The 24,252-nt window shown below is 43.5% G+C and overlaps 1 protein-coding gene across 1 annotated transcript in view; it reads left to right on the top strand.

Annotated features, from left to right (window-relative positions):
• The window catches only part of LOC306913850 (dynein axonemal heavy chain 2-like), a gene marked incomplete at its 3' end in the record, with an annotated part of 263,300 nt that overhangs the window by 71,446 nt on the left and 167,602 nt on the right, over positions 1–24,252 (top strand). The window contains exons 10-13 of the mRNA XM_079490662.1: positions 3,399–3,486; positions 9,989–10,200; positions 15,476–15,605; positions 17,735–17,917. Coding sequence (XP_079346788.1) covers positions 3,399–3,486; positions 9,989–10,200; positions 15,476–15,605; positions 17,735–17,917 — 613 coding nt within the window. The remainder of the gene's footprint in view (positions 1–3,398; positions 3,487–9,988; positions 10,201–15,475; positions 15,606–17,734; positions 17,918–24,252) is intronic.

Consider the following 24,252-nt stretch of genomic DNA (forward strand, 5'->3'; position numbering starts at 1 on the left):
GTAGAGATCTCAACGGGCCTGAAAATTATGGGCCGGGCCTTTGTTCTGTACGAACAACAGTTTGAGGGTGACAAACGGTGCAAAAATAACAAATTGGACCTACTATAATAAATACATTAGCTCCATTCTAACTGCATCATACTGTGGGAGGGGTGGGGGCAATGGAGAACAGGGGGCATCTATGAAACAATTCAAGGTCAACATGTACTGTATGACAGTATGTAGGGACAGGATTTTAGGCTGATTCAGGGTACATGTGTTATGGTCTGGACTTCTCTTTTAACCCATTTAGACCTGAGGCCGCGTCTGTGTCACCGTATAGCTTTTAACCACTTTAACCATTATTTTAAACTTTAGCTGTTGCAAATGTGCAGATCTACAAGCGCATAGCGCGGCACAGAGTGTCGCGCGCATGCTATACGAGCTTGTAGATGCAAATCTTTGCATATATACTCTTTCACAGCAAAGGTTTTTAATTCAAACATTTTCTTCTGGAGGGTCCCTGGAACAACATATTTGCAGATGGGGGTCGGCGGCCAATTACAATATGGGGGTCCTTGACATACATGAAATAGTTTTAGAACCACTGGCATAGATTTTTTTTTTTGGAGTGATTTAGAAGACATTTGTAGAATATGTTATCAGGTCTAAATGGATTAAGCCCTACATATATACTTTAAAATACAATGACATTATATATATACAAGGAAATTGCCCGGAAAATGGGATCTACGAGCTCACATGTTTTCATGCAACACGTTGCAGGAGAAACAGTATATATATTGATTTTTTTTTCCTTTAGACTAGAGGATAGCCCCTTGAGATGTATCATCTCGTTTTAGAGGGGGTCCTCGGGCACAACACAATGAATACAGTACATACAAAACAATACATTAAACATGTCGACACAGAACAATACACTTACAACATCAACAAAACATAGATGCTCTCCAAACCACTCAAACACTACATCAAGACCAGAAGCAACTGCACTGAAACACCTAACAAAATAAAAATAGTGATACTAATAATGAAAATAATAAAAATAATACAAATAATAAAGATACATTTGAAATGTTTATTTAGAAAGTGTTGAAAAAATATCCTAATTTTACTTGGTATACTGTAAGTGGGTAAAACACATGGATATTTACCAACACGAGTTGCTGGTTTTATATTTAAAAAGTTGATAATGAGCCATTAATATTCCTTTGGCATTGGAGATCAAAGAATGCAAATTCATCTGAAAGTAATTACCGATCAAACGTCATACCTGTAACCTACACCCAGCAGTCCTGCACTAAAACACACCCCTTCAACCACGTGTATAATTCTCTTTAGTACTCTCAGTACCAATTACTCTTTCTATCTCCATAACAAAGTTACCCTCGCCCCCTACCCCACCATCGGCTTGTCATTTAATTTATAATGACTCCATAAATGAATGATTTATCACTTTTATCTTCTAATGGCTCAACGGTAATTTCAGAGGCTTGCATTCCCAGGGAGCTCCATGAATATGCCTTGATGAGTGTGTAGAGGACGTAGTTGAAGGAAAAAAATACACGTCTTACATGTAAAAATAGAGTAATGGAACTAAGAGGAGATTTGACAAGCGGTGCCTCAACGCAACTACAACGCACCCATCCACCCACACACCTGTGTGTGTGTGTCGTGCGTGCGTCCCCTGTATGTGCACGCACACAGGGCACCAAGGGCTGTTAATTTCCGCTGGAGCAGGGGAATGGCCACTAAAAGTACCGTTGAAGTGATGAATTCTGTGCCGGTATCAGTGTTTAATCGGAGTCGTTGGTGAAATACCGCTGCAACAACCTAAAAAAAACGAATCCCTTTCAACTGGAGTCGCAGACACCCAGGGAGAGCAAGAAAGGGAGAGACGCAAACCACAAACACACAAACACACAACGCACGCATGCACAGAAAGTCATGCAACACAGCTGTACACACTCCACTCCACTCGTCTTTCATACAGACTCGTTATATATATAACAGTCTGAGATGAAAATCGCGCTCTGTGCTGATCATACGTGATGATGAATGCTGTATGCTGAAACTACGTCCTGCTGAAACATAACGAGACAGATTTACTTTTATGTCTCTTTTGGCCCCGGAGCAGCGCTTTAGTTTGATCACATGTGTGCATATTGCATAAGTCTCCACAAGGCTGATATTGAGTACGAATCTATTAAAGAAAACCTTCATTCTCCACATAAGCACACAAACCAATGAACTACTATTCTGATGCCCGTTAGGAATATAGTATTTAGTGTCATTATCATATTCCATGGAGGCCAGTCTGTGACGTCACTACTCTGACCATATTGATGACATGAGGGATCTCCTTATAAGACAGACAGACAGAGTGAAATGGTTCTCTAGATACGCAAAGGACAAACACTGATCTTTTTGTGTGGAAATAAGGTTACTTGCCGTTATTGAATTTTTTTACACACCACCTGCAGGCAGGACTGCAAACAGCCGGCAAATCCAATTGGCTTCCCAAATCTGATCACTGTTGCTGTTGTTCACCCAGTATCAATTATCTAACGTAATCCTGGGAGTTATACCTCCTCTGCCAACCTGGGTAGAGCAGCGGACTGACCTCATGCTTCCTTCTATGCATGAGGGTTCGTCGTATGACTGTCGCTCGCCAAAAAACAGCATAAGTTCATAACGTGTCGCAGCATGTCACCGTTGTACGTAAAAGTATACATCGGGCTTCAGTGTGTGAGTGTCCAGACTGAGCTACATCATTAGAAATCAGACTTGAATAACATTTCAAACCACCTAGAAATGCGTTTCAAATCTGCTTCACAAAAAAAATAATTACAATTTAATATCTGTTTCCATGACCATGTGTTTTTATTTTTTGCTGTTCAGATTTGGGGGCTGCCAGTCTCTGAACACAGCCCTCTCGTTTCCGCTGTCGGTCCGTCGCGACAGCGATGTGCCATTTCCACTGCGAGCGGCCACTCTAAATGTTTGTGTCTCAGGGATTACCTTTCCATCAGGGGGAGGATGAAGTGTGAAAAGCAATCTGAGGGGCGGCGGCGGCGGCGCCCACCGATACACAACTTGGTTCGGCTGCAATTATGTCAACGACGGCTCGTCTCCGACCCTCATCCTCATCGCCATGGGCCTGTATGGATGGCTGTCACCTTGCTGTGACTGCACGTTGTCACCTTACCCGCTGTCTCTGTCTGAGCGACTACACGCTTTGTGACAGGCGGGATGGATGCCCGCCCTCGATATTCTTAAATATTTGACATACTGCTAGACGCTCTGTTTTATGCTCTCTCTCTCTCTCTCTCTCTCTCTCTCTCTCTCTCTCTCTCTCTCTCTGTGTCTCTCTCTCTCTGTCTGTCTCCTTCCATCAGGCACTCTCCAAAAGACTGGGTTCTGGATGAGAGCAGCCTCTTCCCTCTGATTGACATCTTTGTACAGAGGTGCAAAGACCTGCTCGAGGTAAATATAATCTCACCTCACGCAGTCACTCTCCTATGCACTTATAAATACATAAACATGCAAATGCAAGTCTCGGGGCTCATGTGTTGTGCCCTTGGGGCTCACATGGTGTTGGAAATAAGTGTCGGGTGTATTCAATGGCATCCACTTCAGCTCATGTTTCCCGGCCCCTCTCTCTGCTGTGTCTATCATTCAGCTGAATACCCCTGAAACTCGGCCTGAATACTCAATCTCTCCTCCTCCTCGCACGCAAGCACGCACGCACATATTTTCCATCGGTTACATGTTTATGAACCCCACGCACAGACACACTTAACCCCTTTCACTTTCACTTTCTTCAAAAACAGCAGCAATAGCACAAGCTCACAACACGTTTCAAAGTGATGCAATATGGGCTTGTAGATGGATATCCAGCACGTGGTTCTCAAACGTTTTCATGTCAAGGACCCCCATCTGGAAAAATAAGAAAAAGGCGCACACTCGTAGCCACGATGCTTTATTGACAAGAATCCAACGTTTCGACCTAGGAGGTCTTCTTCAGGGAATAAACCAGCCAGAGGACAAACACACACTTATAGGGGAGCAACAACAGGTGGACTCCATAGGGAGTGTGGTCGTCATCAGGAAAGTAATTAGGAAGCCATATTGAGGCACCATGCATAATGCCAAATATAACCAGGATGAGTTACCATTCAATGCACAAGATGCGTTTACCGTTTACCTATAAACTGCAATAATAAATACATTTTAAGTCATTGGTTAAATATTTGCAATAGCATTTTTATATTAATTAAAACATGTAAAAAAAATTGAGGACCCCATCTGAAAATATTTTGTGCCAGGGACCCCCAGAAGAGAAGATGTATGCGCAAAGCTGTAAGCTTGTTGAGCTGCTATTTTTTAATTGCCAACATAAATGGATAAAGCGGTTAAAAAGATTGTGAATTGAATATGATTGATTGAATAATTAGACAGAAGGATAGCACCGAAAACTTCCTTGCTTTTCTCGACACTAAAAAAAACACATGCAAAAGTTGAAATATGGAGATACAAGGTTTTCTGCTCTTTGCTCCAGCACTCGTGTCTGTGTTTGTTTGTGTCTCTTCTCCCCAGTGGGACTCCATTGTTTGTTTTTGTTCATCCTCACCTTGTCATATCCATGACATTGCTGTAGGGCTGCAACTATCCATTATTTTCACTGTGATTATTCTGTCTCTTCCTTTTCCTATTTACACTTTCCGGGCCTAAGACGCTATCGGACGACTATTAAATGGATGTTTTATTTTTATTTATTTTTTATTTACGGTAGTTCATGTTCTCTACGCATCAACAAATCGACACAAACTAATTATAATAGTTTGTCTTCTAAATAGACTAAATTGATTTGTCTGCATCTTTGTACGACTGTGTCCTCGATCGATGATGCCGCCCTTCCTTTCTCCCGTGTTGCATTGGTGGTTTTATCTTTGGGAGCAACGCTATGTTAGCGACCCTTTTGGTGTTTCAGGCATTGTTATACTTTAGCTATTGAAAAATAGCAGATCTACAAGCTCATAGCGTGGCACTGAGCTTGTAGGTCTGCTATTTTTGAAAAATCGTAAAAATGTTGCACAAATCTTTGAATATACTGTATATTCTTTCAGAGCGAGTGTTTTTAACTCAAATCTTTGCTTCTGGGACAACATATTTTCAGATGGGGTTCGGCGGCCAAATTCATATAATTTTTGGGGTGCTTGACATGAAAAATCTTGAGAACCACTGACATAGAAACAGGGTTTTTCAGAAAACTATCAGTACAGGATTTAGAAGGCTTTAGAAGGATTTGTAGAATCGTACTCAAGTCTAAACACGTACACTACAGGAGTTAGCAGGTCATACAATGGCCTTATTAAAGGACCACTTCACCACTTTTCAACTTATCTTCATATAATTGGTCCTCACTAATGTCCACCAGTGACGTCCACCAGTGACGATCATCGTTAGGCAGATTTTTTTTAAACATTTAAAAATATATATATTTAGACTTTTATTATCGTCAACGATGGCTTCCATTATAACTTTGCAATCTTTCAGGAATAGAAAGCCTGCATGATGTCACTGGTGGACAGGTTTCTGAACTGCCCACAGCCCTCCTATATGAGACACAGAAAAACAATTGGTACAATGGTATTTTATCATGAACGAGTGAGGACCAATTATATGAAGGTAGGTTGAAAAGTGGTGAAGTGGTCCTTTAACACTTAACACTAGGCATGTAACGATATATCGTATATCGATATATATCGACGATATGAATCGATTCATTGAAATAAAAAAATCGTATCGTGAGTTGAGTGAATCGTTACATGCCTACTTAACACCTATGTTAATTCACACTAGGTGTGACACTCGGCAGCCTGTGTAAACATGGTTGGTGATGAACTGACCTAGGCGACACTGCCTTTCTCAGTTCACGTCCACGGCCGAGACCGTTTCCATGTTTTAGACGAAACCTTTTGCGCTCCTCCCTGCTTTCTCCTTTATCTTCGCCTTCCATTCATGCGTGTCATTTCTCCCCCTCGCCCTTACCTTTTGTTGATCTTCCTCCTTGCCCATTTGGCCGGTGCCCGGGCTCCCCACGGAGTATGACTGAATATAGCACTGGAAGGACCTTTTTAGATGATGCTCATTGATAAGGAAACCATGGAATATGCCCTTGAATAGGCTTTAGTTTCTATTCTAGCATTCACCTCAGTCCTCCACCTTATCTCCTCTTGTGGACGTATCTTTGTATCTGCACCGGTCAGACCTGCCCTTCCATTGTGCTCCCACCACATGCTTTACTGTCCCCTGTCCAGCCTCTACATTCACTTTTAAATGGATCATACGGCATCTTTTATAACAGTTTTTCATAGCGACTACGCCACAGGGATCAAATGAAAAGGAGAATAAAATGAATGAATCAATGGGGGGAAAAGTGTGCTCCTCGCTCGGAATGTAGTTCTCCACCAGGCCATTTTGTCATAGCCTGGCGGATGTTGCCAAAAATAACAACCAAACAGCTAGGGAAACGAGAGAGACTAACTAGCAAATGGTAGTGAATACAGAAGCCTACCTACCCAACTACTAACCAAACCAATGTTAAATATGAAAACTCCAACAGATCTGTGTTGAACACGACTATAGAGATAGTGTACCAATTTGTGTGAAATGTGGATACAATCTGTGGGAGTAATATAAAAAAAAGTTTTACAAAAGTCTGTCTCCTGGTGGCGCTATAAAGCAGATGTGGAGAATGCAGGGCAAAGGTTATTTGTATGCACACTCCTCTAGGGAGTGTGCATACAAATAACAGCGGCTTGTTTATTGTTAAAACTTACCCCTATCTGTATATAACACGCCTACTCTGTTGTTGTCCTCATACCTGACGAAGACCCATAAGGGTCGAAACGTTGTCATCCTTTATTTCAAATAAAAGTTCCAGTGGGAGCTACTCAAAAGTGTGTGGATATTCTCTCCTTCTCCCATAAACTGGGGCCATGATTAACACATTTTGTGCCCAAAACGTCTGTGGACGTCCTGGGTATTACCGCACGTGCATAGCCCAAGACGTCTGTGGACGTCTTTGGAAAAAAAAATATATATATATATATATATATATATATATTTGTTTTCTTTTTTTTTTATTAAAAAAAATCAGAAAAATCAAAACACTATAAAACATTTCAAAGTAAAAAGTTCCAGCATGTGTCTCCACAGTCAGCTGAATTATAAAAAATGTGAATGGATTTTCTAGGTGAAAGTGATTTTGGGCAGTTTTGCGTGGGCTCTCAATGTGTTAAGACTAAGAGGGACGGCCGGGGGCATTCGTATTGTACCGCTAGAGGTGAAATTCTTGGACCGCCACAAGACCATAAACGATGCCGACTCGCGATCCGGCGGCGTTACACATGACCCGCCGGGCAGCGCCCGGGAAACCAAAGTATTTGGGTTCCGGGGGTATAGTTGCAAAGCTGAAACTTAAACCAGTGGTTCTATACCAGGGACCACCATTCAAGATTTGTGTCGTTAAAATGTTCAAAAAATATTCCCCATTTTTGCACATTCTCTGGAAATGCCATTGGATGTCAAGCTTGCGTCGCATTGCGAGCATTGTAGATTAAAGCAATAAGCCACAGGAGGTGTGAGGTTACCTGAGAGGCGTGGACGGTGATCGAGGCATGACGCGCAGCAGAGTTGTACTTTTACGCGACTACATTTTGAATTCTGTAAAAGAGTACTATTTCTATATTGCAGTATTGATTAATGATTATTTTATACTTTTTTCCACCACTGACAGAAGCACAGTGGTGGAGCTGTGGGTTTTGGACATTTAGAGATCATTTATTCTATCTTCCCCTCTCCAACTACAGCAGAATATGATTCCGTTATTAAATTATATTAACACTAAAATAAACTAGCAGTTTTGTAAGACATTAGAAGAGGCCAATAACACAAAAATGCTTACTTATGTAAAAAATCACACCCGTGTGAACTGAGTGGTGTAAGGTTTTATATAGCATGATCAGCTGTGGTCTGACGTAATGTCTGACGTAATGAAATCACACAAAATATGTTAAGTAAAAAAAGCTATCATTTTTGATAAATGTATGTATCACACATGGATGTGATTTCACAACTGGCTTTTTTTGCGCAGAGAAAATGACCACGGTTGCTACGGTCATCCAGTTCACCCGGGTGTGATTTAATTACGTCAGAAATTATTTTGAACATAGCAACCATGCTCATTTTTTTCTGCACTCAAAAAGCCAGTTGTAGGAGTGGTTTACACCACTCAAAAACACACACACACACACACACACACACACACACACACACACACACACACACACACACCCACACACACACACACACACAAAAGTGTAATATTCATAAAGTTCACGGGAAGGATTGTGTGCACGTGCACACCTTATGCCTGTATTTAGGCCAGGTGCTGGACGTCAAGACAAAACATATTAATATAATATATTGTGCCTGATGAAGACCTGATGGGTCGAAACGCTGCAGCTTTTCCCATTTAAATAAAGTAAGTCCTTGGAGCTCTAAACGAGTGTGCGGATGTTTCTTCCTTTTCCTTAATATTCATAGTCTCGTATAGTAAGGTGCGTATTGAGAGTAAGGAAGCTCACCAGCATATCGATGCAACCCCAATGTGGAATGCATAATTGCTCAATTATGCATTGTATATCATTATAATAGCATTCAATGGGTGCTGACTGAGACTCCCCCCGGTAGAATCTGTGCTCACTTAGATCAACTAACACAGGAAGCCTGTTCGAATCTTTCTTAAAACACCACACGTCCTTCTTAACTCTTCTCCCTCCTGGCTCCCAAAATGTGGAATTACTACCCCCCCCCCCCCCCCCTTTCCCTCCTCTCCCCCCCCCCCTTTCCCTCCTCTCCCCCTTGCAGTCAGAACTGCAGACTCACTCCCTGTTTTCCACTGCAGTCTAGTCTGAAACCTCACCTCGTCAGAATCCACCTCACCCCCCAGCACGTTTTCATTTTGTATCGCTTCTTGTCAACACATTTTTTTTTTAATTATACTAGTTTTGATGGATGCTAGCTAGGTGTGTTGTTTACGTGGTGTCCTAGATTATTTGAAGCATGACATGGTTGTTCTTACTCTATGCTTATGTAACCATTTACTCTGGTCCATTTACTACTGTCTGCTAAATTCCTACATTGTTAACACATTGTTAACACCCCGAACGCCCAGGGTTATTTAATCCATTAAATCATAGCGCCCAGCGATTTATAGCAGCGGAGCACATTTAGCGACGGACCAGGCGCTGTCCCGGATGTAGCTGAAGTAGCTAGATGTAGCCAAAACACTCCCGAGGCGACCGACAACAACGGGAGGTATGATTAATTCTAACGCGACTAGCGGCGGGACCGCTATGGGCCGTCTAACACATAATCTTTGCTTAGAATTGGACGAGATTTAGATGAGTTATTCACGTTTTAAGATTTTCGGTCTCATCGGCTAAAATGGGGGGGGGGAACATTTTCGATGACGTCCCACCGGAAATAACATTGAATGTTGCGCAACAGACACTCCCAGCCTGTGGAGCGATGCGATCGGTTTGGATATCAATACATCTCCGTCCTTTTATCAATCTCCGTCCTGAGCGCTGGCCGTTACTAATTGATTGAACGGAGTACTCCGTCCTTGCCGCTCGGGGTGTTAAGTACGACCCTGCAGCAGTGAATGAATGTGAGATGTAGCTAGTATAATATACTGTAGACCTCCCACATGCTGCTCATTATACAGTATGTTTTAGAATTGGGGGACCTGAGGTCGATTCTCCAAACTAAATGATGTACTTTTTCCACCACTTGTTGTGTCCTCATGTCAACTCGGTCCTGTACACAGCAGGCGCTTTGCAGCATTACCATGTGTTGAGTGTGACTTGTCCCCTGCACCCTGGGCCCTCTCTCCCTGTCCTGTCCCGTCTCCCAGGTGTGTGACTGCCAGCAGCAGTTTGCCCGTCGCGAGGAGGGCCCGCAGATGGCCCCTCTGCCGTGCTTCGGCGGGGGGCACCAGAAGGAGGAGCTGACCCGCAGCCTGTTGGCCATCGAGGGCACCTTCGAGCGCAGCCTGCAGGCGCTGCGCTCCGTAGGCAAGGGCATCCTGGACATCAGGAACAGCTCCTGGTTCCAACACTACAAAAGGTACACAGTCTCTTTCTGTGTTTGTTTGTTTGTTTGTTTTGCCTAACTCCTCCAATGCAGACATACTGTACATACTCAGCCCGGTGTCTAATATCTCCCCACGTTCTATAGGGATATCCCTTTGGTCTAGTGGTTAAGCTATTGGACTTTCACACGGGAGACCCGAGTTCGATCCCGGGCGTTAGATATGTCTGTCTGTTTAACCCATTTTGTTATGCTTTAGCTATTGAAAAATAGCAGATCTACAAGCTCATAGCGTGCCACCGAGTGGCGCGCTACGAGCTTGTAGGTCTGCTATTTTTGAAAAATGTAACGACTGACACAGAAACATAGCTTTTTCAGAAAACTGTCAGGATGTAGAAGACATTTTTAGAATCTGATCTCAGGTCAAAATGTACAAGCAGCTGCAATACCGCTGGGTGACCTAAAGTGGCACTGTTGAGCAGCCTAAAGGGCCATTCACAGCACTGAGCACTATAACTGCAGCCAGCCAGTGGTGTTGTTGAGCAGCCTGCACTGCTCAGTTCACATGGGTGTGATTTTTTTTGTGTTTGAATAACTTGAGACTTGCAATATTGCTACTTACTTGCTAACTTTTATTTCTTCATTATGTAAATGTCCCATTTGTCTTTTAATCTAGATATACTATGGGAAGAAAAAAATACCCTTGTGGATTTATGGTATTTTTTTACGGTCTATTTTTTCTCTTTTCTCTCATACTTTTAGACCATATCCGTGGTCATCATATGGTCATACATAACAATGGATGCCAAAAAAATTTTCAAATTCACATTTTTGTGTGTTTTTATATCAAAAGTCCATCAAATATATTTTTTAATTACTTCCTGAAAATGTGCTGCGTGCCAATAAGAAAAGCCAATAAAAATGAAGCTCACCAGTTTGATTCCCATGCTTCATTGTCCTCCTCCTCCACAGCTGGTTTTGATTAAAAAACTACTCAGTTTTTAATCTCATTCAAGATGACATCCAGACAGTGTATTACTCGTTTAAAACGTAATCATCACGCTAAAATATGTGTATAGGTTGTGTATAGGTTAGAAATAATCTCTGGCTTTGCCTCACGTCTCTCTGTCACTTTGTTTACAAACGACACGCACGTGAAAGACTTCCTCTCCCATAGCCTGGAGGGATGCGACGCTCTGATTGGTTCAGAAACTTCAAAATAAAAGGCCGGGAAGGCCCACCATTTCCGTTTCCCTACACCTTTAAGTGCTTGTCATTTTAGGTGTGCCCTGAAAACCTATATGGCATTATTACAGTAACTCCATGTCCAGCATTGTGGATTTTTTCTTTCTTTTTCTTTTTTTTTGTAGATCTGCTATTTTTGGATAGCCAACATACAGTATTAAACAGATCAAGTGCATTGTGAGTGATGCTAGGGGACTTCCTGGAACCCCCTTATCTCCTGTGGCCAGTTAGAGTAGGACCACTACTGGACGACAAGAGGTATTGCACAAAGCTCAACACGCAATATGTCCTCCGCCGGCCCCAAAAAGGCTTTCCTCCATTAGCTCAGCGGTGGAATATTTTGGCCGCCCGGCATGCGGAGGGAACCTCGATTGTTCACCAAAGTTATAGATTGCAAGGTTTAAATCACCCTGAGCAGCAGCACTCTGTGATGAATAACCCACAAACACATTTGACTGGTGGAGAACGATGCCAACACACACTCATGTCATTTCTCAGACAGACCGCAGTGCATCGCAGCCACGCACACATACGTCGCTTCGTGGCACAGGGTTATGAATGCTGCATTGTCTGAATCACCAGACAGGGGCGTTGGGAAATGATAAATGAACTATGAGCAGCCCTAATTAAGCCTTCTGGGCTACGGGAGCAAGCATCCTTGCACATGTTTGTTAACCCGTTTAGGCCTGACGTCGAAATTTATAAAATGTCTTCTAAATCCTGACAGTTTTCTGTCAGGATTTGTGCCACATTTTCACGATTTTTTTCAAAAATAGCAGACCTACAAGCTCGTAGCGCGCCACTCGGTGGCGCGCTATGAGCTTGTAGATCTGCTATTTTTCAATAGCTAAATTATAACAATGTTTTAAAACACCAAAAGGGGTTCCCGCCCAAAATGGGTTAACAACATCACGTGAACAATAAATAACACTAGATTTGATTAATACTGTCCTTCGTTATGAAAAGTTACCGTGTTCAGAGTTGGCAAACTTTGCAGTGGGGGGGGAACGCACAGCGCAGTCTCTGGTGGGAGTTGCATCTCTCTCTCCTCCACTGCATGCTTTATAATTTAACAGGTTCTATATGAATGCAGACAGGCACGGCGACCCACACTGTGCTGGGACAATTTCACGGCGCTTATGCAAGGCACACGCCGGAATATAAACGGGAGTGGACCCGTTATGGGTCCATTTTTACACGCTCTCTTAAAATTTTACATTTTGCTGAGAAGACATGCAAATGCTGCACATTCTGTGCTGTGTGTATTGTCTCTGTTGGGTGGAAAACTCATATGTCCACAACTTTTTACTTTTCAGGATTCAAATTGTTAGTAGAAATTTATTGAATAAATTAAATCCATTTCTCATTTTATTTTCCCAGATTACGTTTTTATTCTTTTTTTCACTCTCAAATAAGCTTTATTCATGGCCCATAACTGAAGCACCGATGATTGCGGTTACAACATTTTATGTTTCGGGTAAAACAAGAAATTACTCCAGTTCACGGCCCGGGGCCAGTTGGCCTTCAAATTAAGGGCCTGCACTGAAAAGACTGTAGCGGTGGCTACGAATGAATGAATAGCTGTCAGTGAACGTGTTAACGAGGAGTCAGTTGGCCTGATGCATCACACAGTCTATTCTTTCAGATAGTCCACTGAATGTGTTCCATGAAGTTTTATGCGAGAGGACATCTCTGTCTCGTTCCCAAATGGCCGGAATTCATTCACGCCCTGATCAATGTGGCGTCTAGACAGCCTGTCCTCTTGAATGTGTGTGTCCATCTATCTGACACTAAACGCATACTCGCATAGTTGGTATTTGATGAATTGCTGGTGGTTGCGTGCTGCGTGTGCGCGTACCTATGTGTGTGCGTGACGTGTGTCTGTGTGTGTGTGTGTGTCACAGTTATCGGTGCTGGGGTCTCTGGGGGTATTAGTAAACCAGAGCATACAACAACGCCACCTCATTGTCATTCGCAGAAGTGTGTGTGTGTGTGTGTGTGTGTGTGTGTGTGTGTGTGTGTGTGTGTGTGTGTGTGTGTGTGTGTGTGTGTGTGTGTGTGTGTGTGTGTGTGTGTGTGTGTGTGTGTGTGTGTGTGTGTGTGTGTGTGTGTGTGTGTGTGTGTGTGTGTGTGTGTGTGTGTGTGTCAGGTAAAGTCAGAAAGGTGTTGACTTAGTCTTTGCCCATGCAGCTCTCTCCGCCCTAACCCCGCCCCCCCCCCAGGTCTTAGGGGGAGCATGGGGTGTGACCGCAGCATGCGTATACGTGCATGCATGTGCACGCGACACGGATGATGGATTGGGGTCGCGGCAGGTCGCTGGGGTTGCAATGTTGATGCCAATGCAAACAGCTGCGCTTCTGTTTGGGGGGCAGGTGTTTCATAGCAACTCAGCACATTGAAATTAGTCAAATCAATACAATCCCGGTCGTCGTCCCCCCACTACCGCTCCTTCAGTGTGAGGGACACGTTAATCACTTCCTCTAATTCAGCTAATCTTCAATTCATCTGTGTTATTCTCTGTGTGTGTACTTTTATTACTATACTTGCGAGGGACAAGTGTTGGCGTGATGTGTGTGTCCTTTGCTGCAATTGAATCAAAAGTGAACCAGCTCAAAGTGAGCTTGCAGATCTGCTCTTTTTTTATACTTTTGAGTGGCGCTGTAGTATGATCAAGTAGGGCGTTTGAGGGGGCATGATGGCGCAGTCGGTAGCGCTGTCGCCTCACAACTCGAAGGTCCCGGTTTGATTCCCGCCGGGGGCGCTGGGGGCGTGTTCTCTCCTCCGTGTCATCAGCACCCATAGCCTAGGTGGGGAGTTTGCATGTTCTCCCTGTGTCCCCTAGTGTAGGCACCCTCACAAAAAACATGCAGTAATCCTGTCTCTAGGATTACTGCATGCTAGGGGAAAGGACCTGGTTGGAATAACGTGTTCTACCGGGGAAACTCCCCCTGTCAGCTGAAAAGAAGCGGTCTGCTTACTCCTCATGCATTGAAGGAAGCATGAGCTTAGTTCGGGGCTCTTCCCATGTTGGCAGAGGGAGAGTAGCTCCCGGTCGCGGCCCGCACAGAATGCAAATGCCGATGCTGGCCTTCAAAGCAAGCAACCAAAAGTATGGCACCCCCATATCTGGCAAGTCTGATCAGACCCTACAAACCCTCCCATGCGCTCAGATCAGCCAACGCAGGGAAGCTGGAAGTGCCTTCACTAAAAACGCCGGGACAACGCTCCACACGTCCCAAACTCTTCTGCCTTCTGGCTCCAAAACTATGGAATGCACTTCCCATTGCAATTAGAACTGCAGACTCCCAATCTTCCGCCATCGTCTGAAAACCCACCTACAGACTCCATCTTAGCCCATAGCACTTGCCGTAGCACTTGCCCTAGCCTCAGCGACCTTACAGGCGTATGCAAAGGCTAAACTTTAATAAGTAGCTTGGATAGCATTTTATGTAGACATGGCACTATATAGTGTATAGTATACGCATAGACATAGTTTCATTATATAGATATTCCACTGGCCACGGTTAGATGAGGATAGTGTCGTGATCTTCATATATGGATATTGCCATATATGGTGGTGTCACGAGGTGTGACCATATATGGAGAGTCTGGAGACGTAATGTCACGAGGCGTGACCATATATGGAGGTGGGATGACACGAGGCGTGACCATATATGGAGACGTGATGTCACGAGGAGTGACCATGGAGGTGGGATGTCACGTGGCATGACTATATATGGAGATGGGATGTCACGAGGCGTGACCATATATGGAGGTGGGATACGAGGCGTGACCATATGTGGAGGTGGGATGTCACGTGGCATGACTATATATGGAGGTGGGGTGTCACGAGGCGTGACCATATATGGAGGTGGGATACGAGGCGTGACCATATATGGAGACATGATGTCACGAGGCGTGACCATATATGGAGGCATGATGTTACGAGGCGTGACCATATGGAGCCCAACCAACTGACGGGACATGCTGGTTTTCATAGTAAATGTGACCTACAGTCGCAACAAGTACATTAAGGGTGTGTGTGTGTGTGTGTGTGTGTGTGCAGGTTCTGCCATGCGGTGAAGGATCTGGAGGTGCGCTTGCAGAACCTCCTCCGCTCAGCCTTGGAGACGGTGGACAGTGTGGAGGAAGGAGTCATGCTCATTGACATCTTTAGACCCCTGTGTGCACGACCGGTCTGTTTCCAGCACGCACGCACGCACGCATGCATGCACGCAAGCCACGCACGCACACGCACAGTCACACACACACGCGCACACACACAATCAACTGCATTACACTATACTGTATGTAATAACCTGTGTGAAAAAACAAATTAACTGCTTGTGACGTCAGATAAGCTTTATTATTATCAAACTGGATCGCTGATTTATTTATTTTTTACTTCTTTTTTGGCTTAGCCTTTCCTTCTTTAGTCATCCTAGACGGGTTTGTGCATCCGCAGTGCCGTTCAACGCGCGATGTTCGGAGGTCTTTGCTGATTATCCGGTGATCCCGATTGGAACATTGGCACTTTCTAGAGCAAGGATGGCTTCATTTTAGCTTGCTAGCATTAACGCTATTTATTTAGCATCTAAGATGGCTGCCCAAACAGGATGTGAATCCAACCTGTGTCACATTACAACCGGCTCGGCAGTCTGCGGTTGGCTCTGGTATCGTATGTGTTAAATATTAGCTTTTTGATCCGATACAATGCGTAATAAAAGAAAAATCTAGGAATAAAGTGCTGCCCCAAGTTAGTAAAATAATAATGTAACTGTTGCAGTGAGAGTATAAAACGGTCAACTGAAGCATTCATAATACAAAATAATAATATTGTAACACTTTATTATTATTTTTATGTACTGGTATATCGGCTTTCCTTAGTTAACTTTTCTTGCTGCTGATCATAAAGTAGAAAGTATATTTATCAAGATGACCATACGGTACTTGAAACAGGTTCTAGAAGATGAATACAGACTGACAGGACATGTCTTCAGCAATAAGCAAAATAGCATGATTGATGAATAACTGGTGTTCATATGGTCCTCCGGTGCTGCAGTGGTCCATTCATCCATATTCACAGACATGCAGCCACGTGCTCCACTCTCAATCAGTTCCACAGGTCAGTTTTGATCTGAAAAGCAGACACTTGGCGTTGAGTTAACTATACAGAAATTAGATGCAAAATAAATCCATCCTTTAGTGCCGAAAGGAAGATTAAACTTAATTTCCTCTCACTACTTCGCTCCCCTGGCCGACCCCTGGAGCAGAGGAAAAGATCCAATCTAGTTACTTTGTTCTCTGCGTTTGACTGCAATTGTCATTTCAAATCAAATGAACTGACGTGTAATTAATATCGAGGCTTATGCGATTTCACACCAAATGTTAACATTGGTTATGACTGAGTTACCTCTTCATCAGCAGTATTTTGAAATACTGTGTCATATCTGCATAAATGCATGAAATGTTGGTAGTCTAACCTCGGCTAGTCGGTCTTTATAACTGCCCTATAGCCCGAGGATTATTATTATAATTTATTTTATTTTCCTGAACCAAACTCGGAGAATAATTACACAGTAAAGACTTGAGGAGAAAAGGAGTCGCTTGTAAATGATCCACTGTGTATTTGTCTGTGTGTAATGAGTGATGTAATGCACATTGTACATGCAAACAGTTTAACATTTACATTTTTACAAGGCCACTGTAATCACCTACAGTACTTACAAATAGCAGTAAAACGGTCCATTGAAGGGGCATGAAACCGTAGGCTGATGTTTTTGTTTGTTTTCCATTCCTAGTAAAAAATAAATAAATAAGCAGATTAAACACGTGCACCTATCGTACATATCGTCTCTGTGGGGTGTAAACCTCAAGGGTGATGGTGTCTCAGAGGTAGAGCAGCCGGATTGCAACCGCAAGGTTCCCAGTTCGATCCCGGGCTCCCCCAGAGTTAGTGTCGAAGTGTCCTTGAGCAAGACTCTGAACCCTTAATTGCACCCGATGTGCAGGTTGGTACCTTGCATGGTTTCCTCCGCCATCGGTGTGTGAATGCGTCTGTGAATGGGTGAATGTAATGCATAACCTAAAATAAAGGCACTATTTAAATGTACCATTTACCATTTATATGTCCAAAGCTGTTGCTTTTCTGGGATTCAACTTCAAAAGTATTTTGAGCCACATTTTGAGTCTGAGCTTGATGAAGTAGGGTGTTAATGTACAAACAAACAATTATGCTGTCCTATATACATATAGGACAGCAACGATACACACCCTGGTGTATGATTGTCTCTCTGCTCCCCCCCCCCCCCCCCCCCACCCCCAGGCCATGAGGGGCACCCTGGACAGAATGACGGTGACCGTGTGGGACATCTTCCACAAGGAGCTGGACCTGGTCAACAAGGAGCTGAGCCAACGCTCCGGTGCCACCGCTGCCCACATGCCGCACCACGCTGGCCAGGCCCACTGGGCACGGGGCCTCCGCCAACGCATCGAGAGACCCATGGAGGTGACGCACGCACGCACGTGTCTTTTAATAGACAACGCTATAATCTAAAATGAGACAGATCGCTTTCCCAGTTTTAATGGGTCATCTTAATCACGGTTAGGTATTGCACACTGTAAATAGCAGCCCTGCAAGTTCATAGAAGCCTGCCCAGTGTGCTTGTAGCTTGTACGTAGATATGCTATGAACCAGAGTGTCCACCTTGAAACTGGGAGGTCGGGGGTTCGATCCCCGGCCGGGTCATACCAAAGACTGTAAAATGGGACCCAATGCCTCCCTGCTTGGCAATCAGCATCAATGGGTTGGATTGGGGGTCAAATCAACTAATGATTCCCGAGCACGGCGCACGCTGCGGCTCACCGCTCCAAGAGATGGGTCAAATGCGGAGAACAAATTTCACTGCGGAAACGTGTGTGACTAATCATACGACTTTTACCTTATGTCGATGTCGTGCGACACCCGGTGTGCAACTGAATATGCGTCTGGCATAACTCCCCAACTCCCTAAACCTAACTAAAAAACTATTTATCTTGTATGCGGACCAAGAAAGTGTCCTCACAAAGTCTCATTGCCTCAAGTTCTGCTGAACCTGAACAACAGTGTTTGTTTGTATCACAGTTATAATATGAGGACACACACGTACACAAACACAATACCTATTCATTTGTCAAGCGGAGGTCATCCATTGCAGAGAGAAAGCCATTACCGCTGCCGTGGCCGGGAGTGTAGATTTGTGTGAAGTGTGTGAGACATAAATACACCCTTACCCCCACCCATGGCTACAAGCATTTGTTTTTCTTTTTTATGTGTGTTTTGTCATACTAATGTAACCATGTGAGAATAAGAACAGTTTTTAGCGCTGCAACCTGCACTTGAACCACGCACGCACACACGCACGTACACACGTACACACGTACACGTACAGACAGACAGACAGACAGACAGACAGACAGACAGACAGACAGACAGACATTTGATTTATTTGACGCTAGGTTTAAAAGAAAAAACACATGAAAAACGTGCTTCTCGAAAGGAAAGAACGTCAGATATTAAAACACAAAGAGACTTATTTCCATGTGTAGGTCTTGGACAGACACAGACAAAACAAAACAAAACTACAAAGGGCAGGCATTGGTAGCAATTTAAATACGCTACAAAACAAAACCAAAAATAAATAAACTGTTTACAGCATAAACAAGTGACCATGCTAATATTCTTCAGCTGTTTCCACAGCACTAGATTAGAGGTGGTGCGGGTGGTGTTTCGGATGTTTTGCACACACACCCATTTAGCGGTGGGCGAAACGCCTTGCGGAAAAGCAACCACCCCTGTCGGTGTGAACTGTGCGTGAGAGTGTTGTTCTAAAGGTCAGGCACGGCCAAGCCTCTCAGCAGGGCCAGACAAAGCCGGGCACGGGTCCCGACCGACGCCACGGCCAACCTGGACCCAACCAGGCCAAAACCCCCCCAAACCTCCGCCCACATCACCTAGTTCTTTGTACGTGGCCCCAGTCCAGCTGTGGCCTGGCCCGGTTACGCCACTATTAAACACAGCTGTGGCTGTTGCATTGCGCACACGCACGCACGCACGCACGTGTGCGCACACATACACACACACACACACACACACACACACACACACACACACACACACACATACACGTGCACACACACAGGAAAGAAGAAAGCAGACAGATCAGTCAGTGTTTAACGTTATTATCTCCGTCCGGATACACAAACAGCAAAGTGAAAGCCCAGCGGGGGAGCTCTAATTGTGCACAGATATGATTGCGCTGGCCTCCGGTTTCCCCCCCCCCCCCCCACCACCACCCCCCCCCCTCCCCAAAAGGAGGTTGAAATACGAACGGCACAGAGCCATACAATACAGACACAGGAAAATACCCAGCGGTGGAAAAAGTACTTTACTTAAGTAAAAGTATCAATACTGCAATGCAGAACTACTCTGCTACAAGTCAAAGTACAAATGTATTGGTATTGAAATGTACTTAACCAAATATATGCCAAACACGAGATATCTCTTGTCTAGCTATTAATCCCTACTTTGCCAAACACGAGAACACGCAATTTGATAAGAGTATTAATCCAGAATTAATAATATGTTTACCATATTTTTGCTTATTGCTATTTTTGCTTCCGTCGTTAGCCACCGCTTGTTTCCATGGTAGAAGTAGCCAAATACCCAAAACTCTGTGCACGTGCACCTGGTCTTTAGTGGCTTTAGGCCTCAGAATTAGTACAGCGGATTACTAAAACATTTTGCACTTTTTCAAAAAAGCATGAAACTTTTACCATAGTTAGATGATACCATGAGGTGTATTTTCAGATGTGGAGTCAAGTCAGATTTGACCCCTGAGGCCCGGTAGAGCATAATATGTGACCAATACCCATAACATCCTATATAAGGCAAAAAAGTCCAAATTTCATCATTCTTTAAGTAGCATGTGACATATGAAACTAGGGTGATTTCATGATTCTGAATCCATTCCAAGCATTAGTTTTGCACAAAAAACACTCCTTGGGCTAAATTAGGCCATATCCACTTGACCAAATGTGCTGACCTCATCACGTTTGTGTTGCCGTTTTCCTCCCAAGGAGTGTTTTTGTGCAAAACTAATGCTTGGAATGGATTCAGAATCATGAAATCACCCTAGTTTCATATGTCACATGCTACTTAAAGAATGATGAAATTTGGACTTTTTTGCCTTATATAGGATGTTATGGGTATTGGTCACATATTATGCTCTACCGGGCCTCAGGGGTCAAATCTGACTTGACTCCACATCTGAAAATACACCTCATGGTATCATCTAACTATGGTAAAAGTTTCATGCTTTTTTGAAAAAGTGCACAATACCTCTTGTATTGGGGTATAAGCCGCTGTACTAAATGAGATAACGGACGATTTTGGGAGCTTAATAAAAAAACTAATTCGACCTCCCGGTTACCATATCAACAGTTCTATTGCTAGATCACGGCTGCGATCTAGCAATAGAACCATCATCGGCCGCCCTGGCTCGAAAATGACCGATTATCACATCCGGTTCATGCGGCCGGATCACGACTCTTCTCTGCTTTTTTCGTGCATTCTGTTGGCACGGGGCTGGCCCCAGATCGACGTGCATTCTGTTGGCACGGGGCTGGCCCCAGATCAGCATCTATGGTAACGGGAGGGAATGTAAAGTACTAAAAGTAGAAAGTATTCACTATGCAGAATGTCCCATTTCAAGTTTTGAAATGTGTCAAATATTTTGAAAATAGCAGATCTACGATGCGAAGCATTGTGAGCTTGTAGATCGTCTATTTTCAAAGTAGTATAATATTTCTATCTGAGATGTGGTGGAGTAGAAGTATTGCATATTGGAAATACAATACAGTAACTTAAGTATTATGTTCTTGGTTAGTTTCCACAACTGGCCTTAGCCATATGCCTTATGACTAAAATTTGTAGGATTTGTTGTACTATTTTGAATAACGTTTTAAAATACCAGTAGTTCAACTAGCCGAGTTACAAGCTCAAAACTCGTTGTACGTCAGGTATTTTCACTATTATAAAATGTTTTTTAAAAATAGTAAAAAAAGCCAAAAAGAGTTTAGACATAAGGGGTAAGGTGGCGCACAAGATAGCACACCCCCCCCCCCCCCCCCCCTTTGTGTTTATAAATCGACTGGGCGCATGAATGTAATGGATTAAATAGTTCCGGGCAATTAAAGTGTACACATTGAGTGTACTGGCCCATACGCGTAAAATTATTATGTTCGGTTTCTCAGGCATCACAATGCCTATGTATACTAAACCGTAACACATGTATAAAACAAAACAAGGAGTAACTATCAAGAATCCCTTATCAAAAATAGTTAGACCCTTGCCTTGGTTCCAGCTCTTTGGGTGCGTGTAAGGTTTCTGACTCCTCCGTTATGAACGTCTCTGCGCCAGCGTGCCCTTGGCATTGTGGCACTGTGTCCTTGGCACAATCGGGACATGTAGCTGAAGGTTGAGACAGAATAAAAAACATGAAAGACAGTGTCTCACTTTGTGCACGCATGCAGTATACAGACTTCCAGCGCTGTTGTTTTAAAAGATTTATTGTTTACCCGTGCAAATATGTGCCAGATGCGCGTCTTTTAAACATTGCATCACCCCTTGCATATTTAAAGGTCTTTTTTGTGCTTGTTTTTTGGATCATTGGTGAGTATTTATTAAACCCACCTGTAGGCCTGCCGATGTTTACGCTGAACATATCTGTGTTTGTTTTCTTCTCTTTGAACTCGTGGGCTCCAGTCATTCATATTCATTAGCTGACTGCTGGCTGTCTCAGTGCAAGAAAACCTGTGGAAAACAAATGTGTAGAAATATAGACACTGAATACTACATCAACTTGATACTAGCTGGTAGTATAGATGATTTACACTTACCACATGACACCGCGTGCACACGCACGCACACACCTTGTGCCATGAGCTGGCTTGCAAAAATTGCAGTCCCCCACACACACATACACACACACACACACACACACACACACACACACACACACACACACAAACACTGCATCTGAGCTCTCCCCCCTTCTCTCTCCTCTTCAGCCAAAAGCAGGTAGTAACAAATACATTCTCCCTAATGTTAGTGGAATCATTCTGCTTGCAGCAGGGTCTTGAATCGTTGGTATGGATCCCTTTATTTTTTCCTGGATGTGTTTTGACTCGCCTCCAGCATTGTCTAATCTGCTTTTCAATGCAATCTGGTGTGAAATATGCTGTTCATGCAACTCGCCACTTGAGAGAGGCTGGGGAACGTCTCCAAAACGAGATTCCTTCAGTGTTCTTGTTTTTTCGAGAGGCTGTGCAGAGCCAGTAACAATACATGTCCTAATTTAGTGGTCACTTCAGGCTAACTAGAGTTCAAATTGTTTATTGTTCCACGCGTACACACACACACAGCTGCTTACACAATGCAGCTGCAGTGCTGTTGCTACACATCACTGACTGGCACATTCTTGTGTTGTACTCCAAGCTTTGTGGCCTTCAACGTCAACCAAGTTACACACAAAGTAAGTGATCACAGAGTGTCGGAAGCAACAGAAATTTGTCTAATTATTATCACTGGCAAAGGCGATAACGGATGCATTAGGAAGTATAAGCAGTGACACGTTGAAATTGCACTTACATCTTTGTGTTCTCACATCTGATGTCACCATTGCAATACCCGCAGAGGGAATCTTGAAAAAACAAGAAAGTGGCCGCACATGCCAATAGCCAGAGTGCCAATATTCTTTAGGACGCAGCAGGTAAGACAAATTAATCCAACGTTTCGGCGGTTAAGCCTTCATCAGGGAATACAGAGCACATAATGGGTCACACTTAAATATGGTGCCAGAGAGTCATGCAACCAATCGGAAGGGGTTAGGGAAACACAGGTTAAATAAGACCAGTCCCTGTGCCATGAGAGGTCGGGATCAAGGTCATGTGGTGTCTCAAGTTCAAATACAAGAGGAGTTACCTAAAAATGACTATAAGGCCTCATAAGAGGCTCTGGAATATCAATTCCTTGTCATAGAGACACTTAAATCTATCTGAGAATACAGCAGATATACAATTGAATGCCACAGACGAAAAACAGTCTAAGTCCACACTATTGATCCATAATGTATAAATTATAGATAAGGGTTCAGGACAACAAGGCCTTTTCGTGGAGGGGTCAGAATGAAATTTGGACATTTGTTTTTCGTCTGTGGTACTCAATTGTGAAAGCTAAATCTATACAAAATTAAATAAATTCAATACAATCAATATAGAAAAACAATATTCAAAGATCTACTGTATGTGGATTTAATCCATGTCCTGATTTGCAATATGCACGTTTATCACACATTGCATGTCGTTGCTGTCGGGTGGAAACCCCATATGTCCAAAAATAACGAATAGCCGATCTACAAGCTCAAAATGTGTTGCGATATGACACACTATATGTGCTTGAAGATCAGCAATGTTTTGCTGCTTTTGTGTGACACATAGTAGTAATGCTGTTAAGGGTGTTGCACAGTGGCATACTGTAATAAGAGAGGAGGTAGAATATAAGTATTGCTTTTGTACCTTATATGGTGTGCGGGCTCCATCCATCTACGTACTGTAATAAGCCAACATCAGTCCCCAATGCAGGCTGTTGGCTCAAAACGTGGTCAATAAAGTACACTATCTGTGTGCGGGTTTATTATTTTCTTTAGACTCATGCCGCTTTCAGATATTACCACGCGACAGCTAAACACACTGCGCAATGGACACAATTATTATTTGGCCACTAGTAATTCTGACAGCAGATTT

The sequence above is a fragment of the Electrona antarctica genome (genome assembly GCF_951216825.1).
Source record: "Electrona antarctica genome assembly, chromosome: 21".
In the NCBI taxonomy this organism is placed as follows: Eukaryota; Metazoa; Chordata; class Actinopteri; order Myctophiformes; family Myctophidae; genus Electrona; species Electrona antarctica.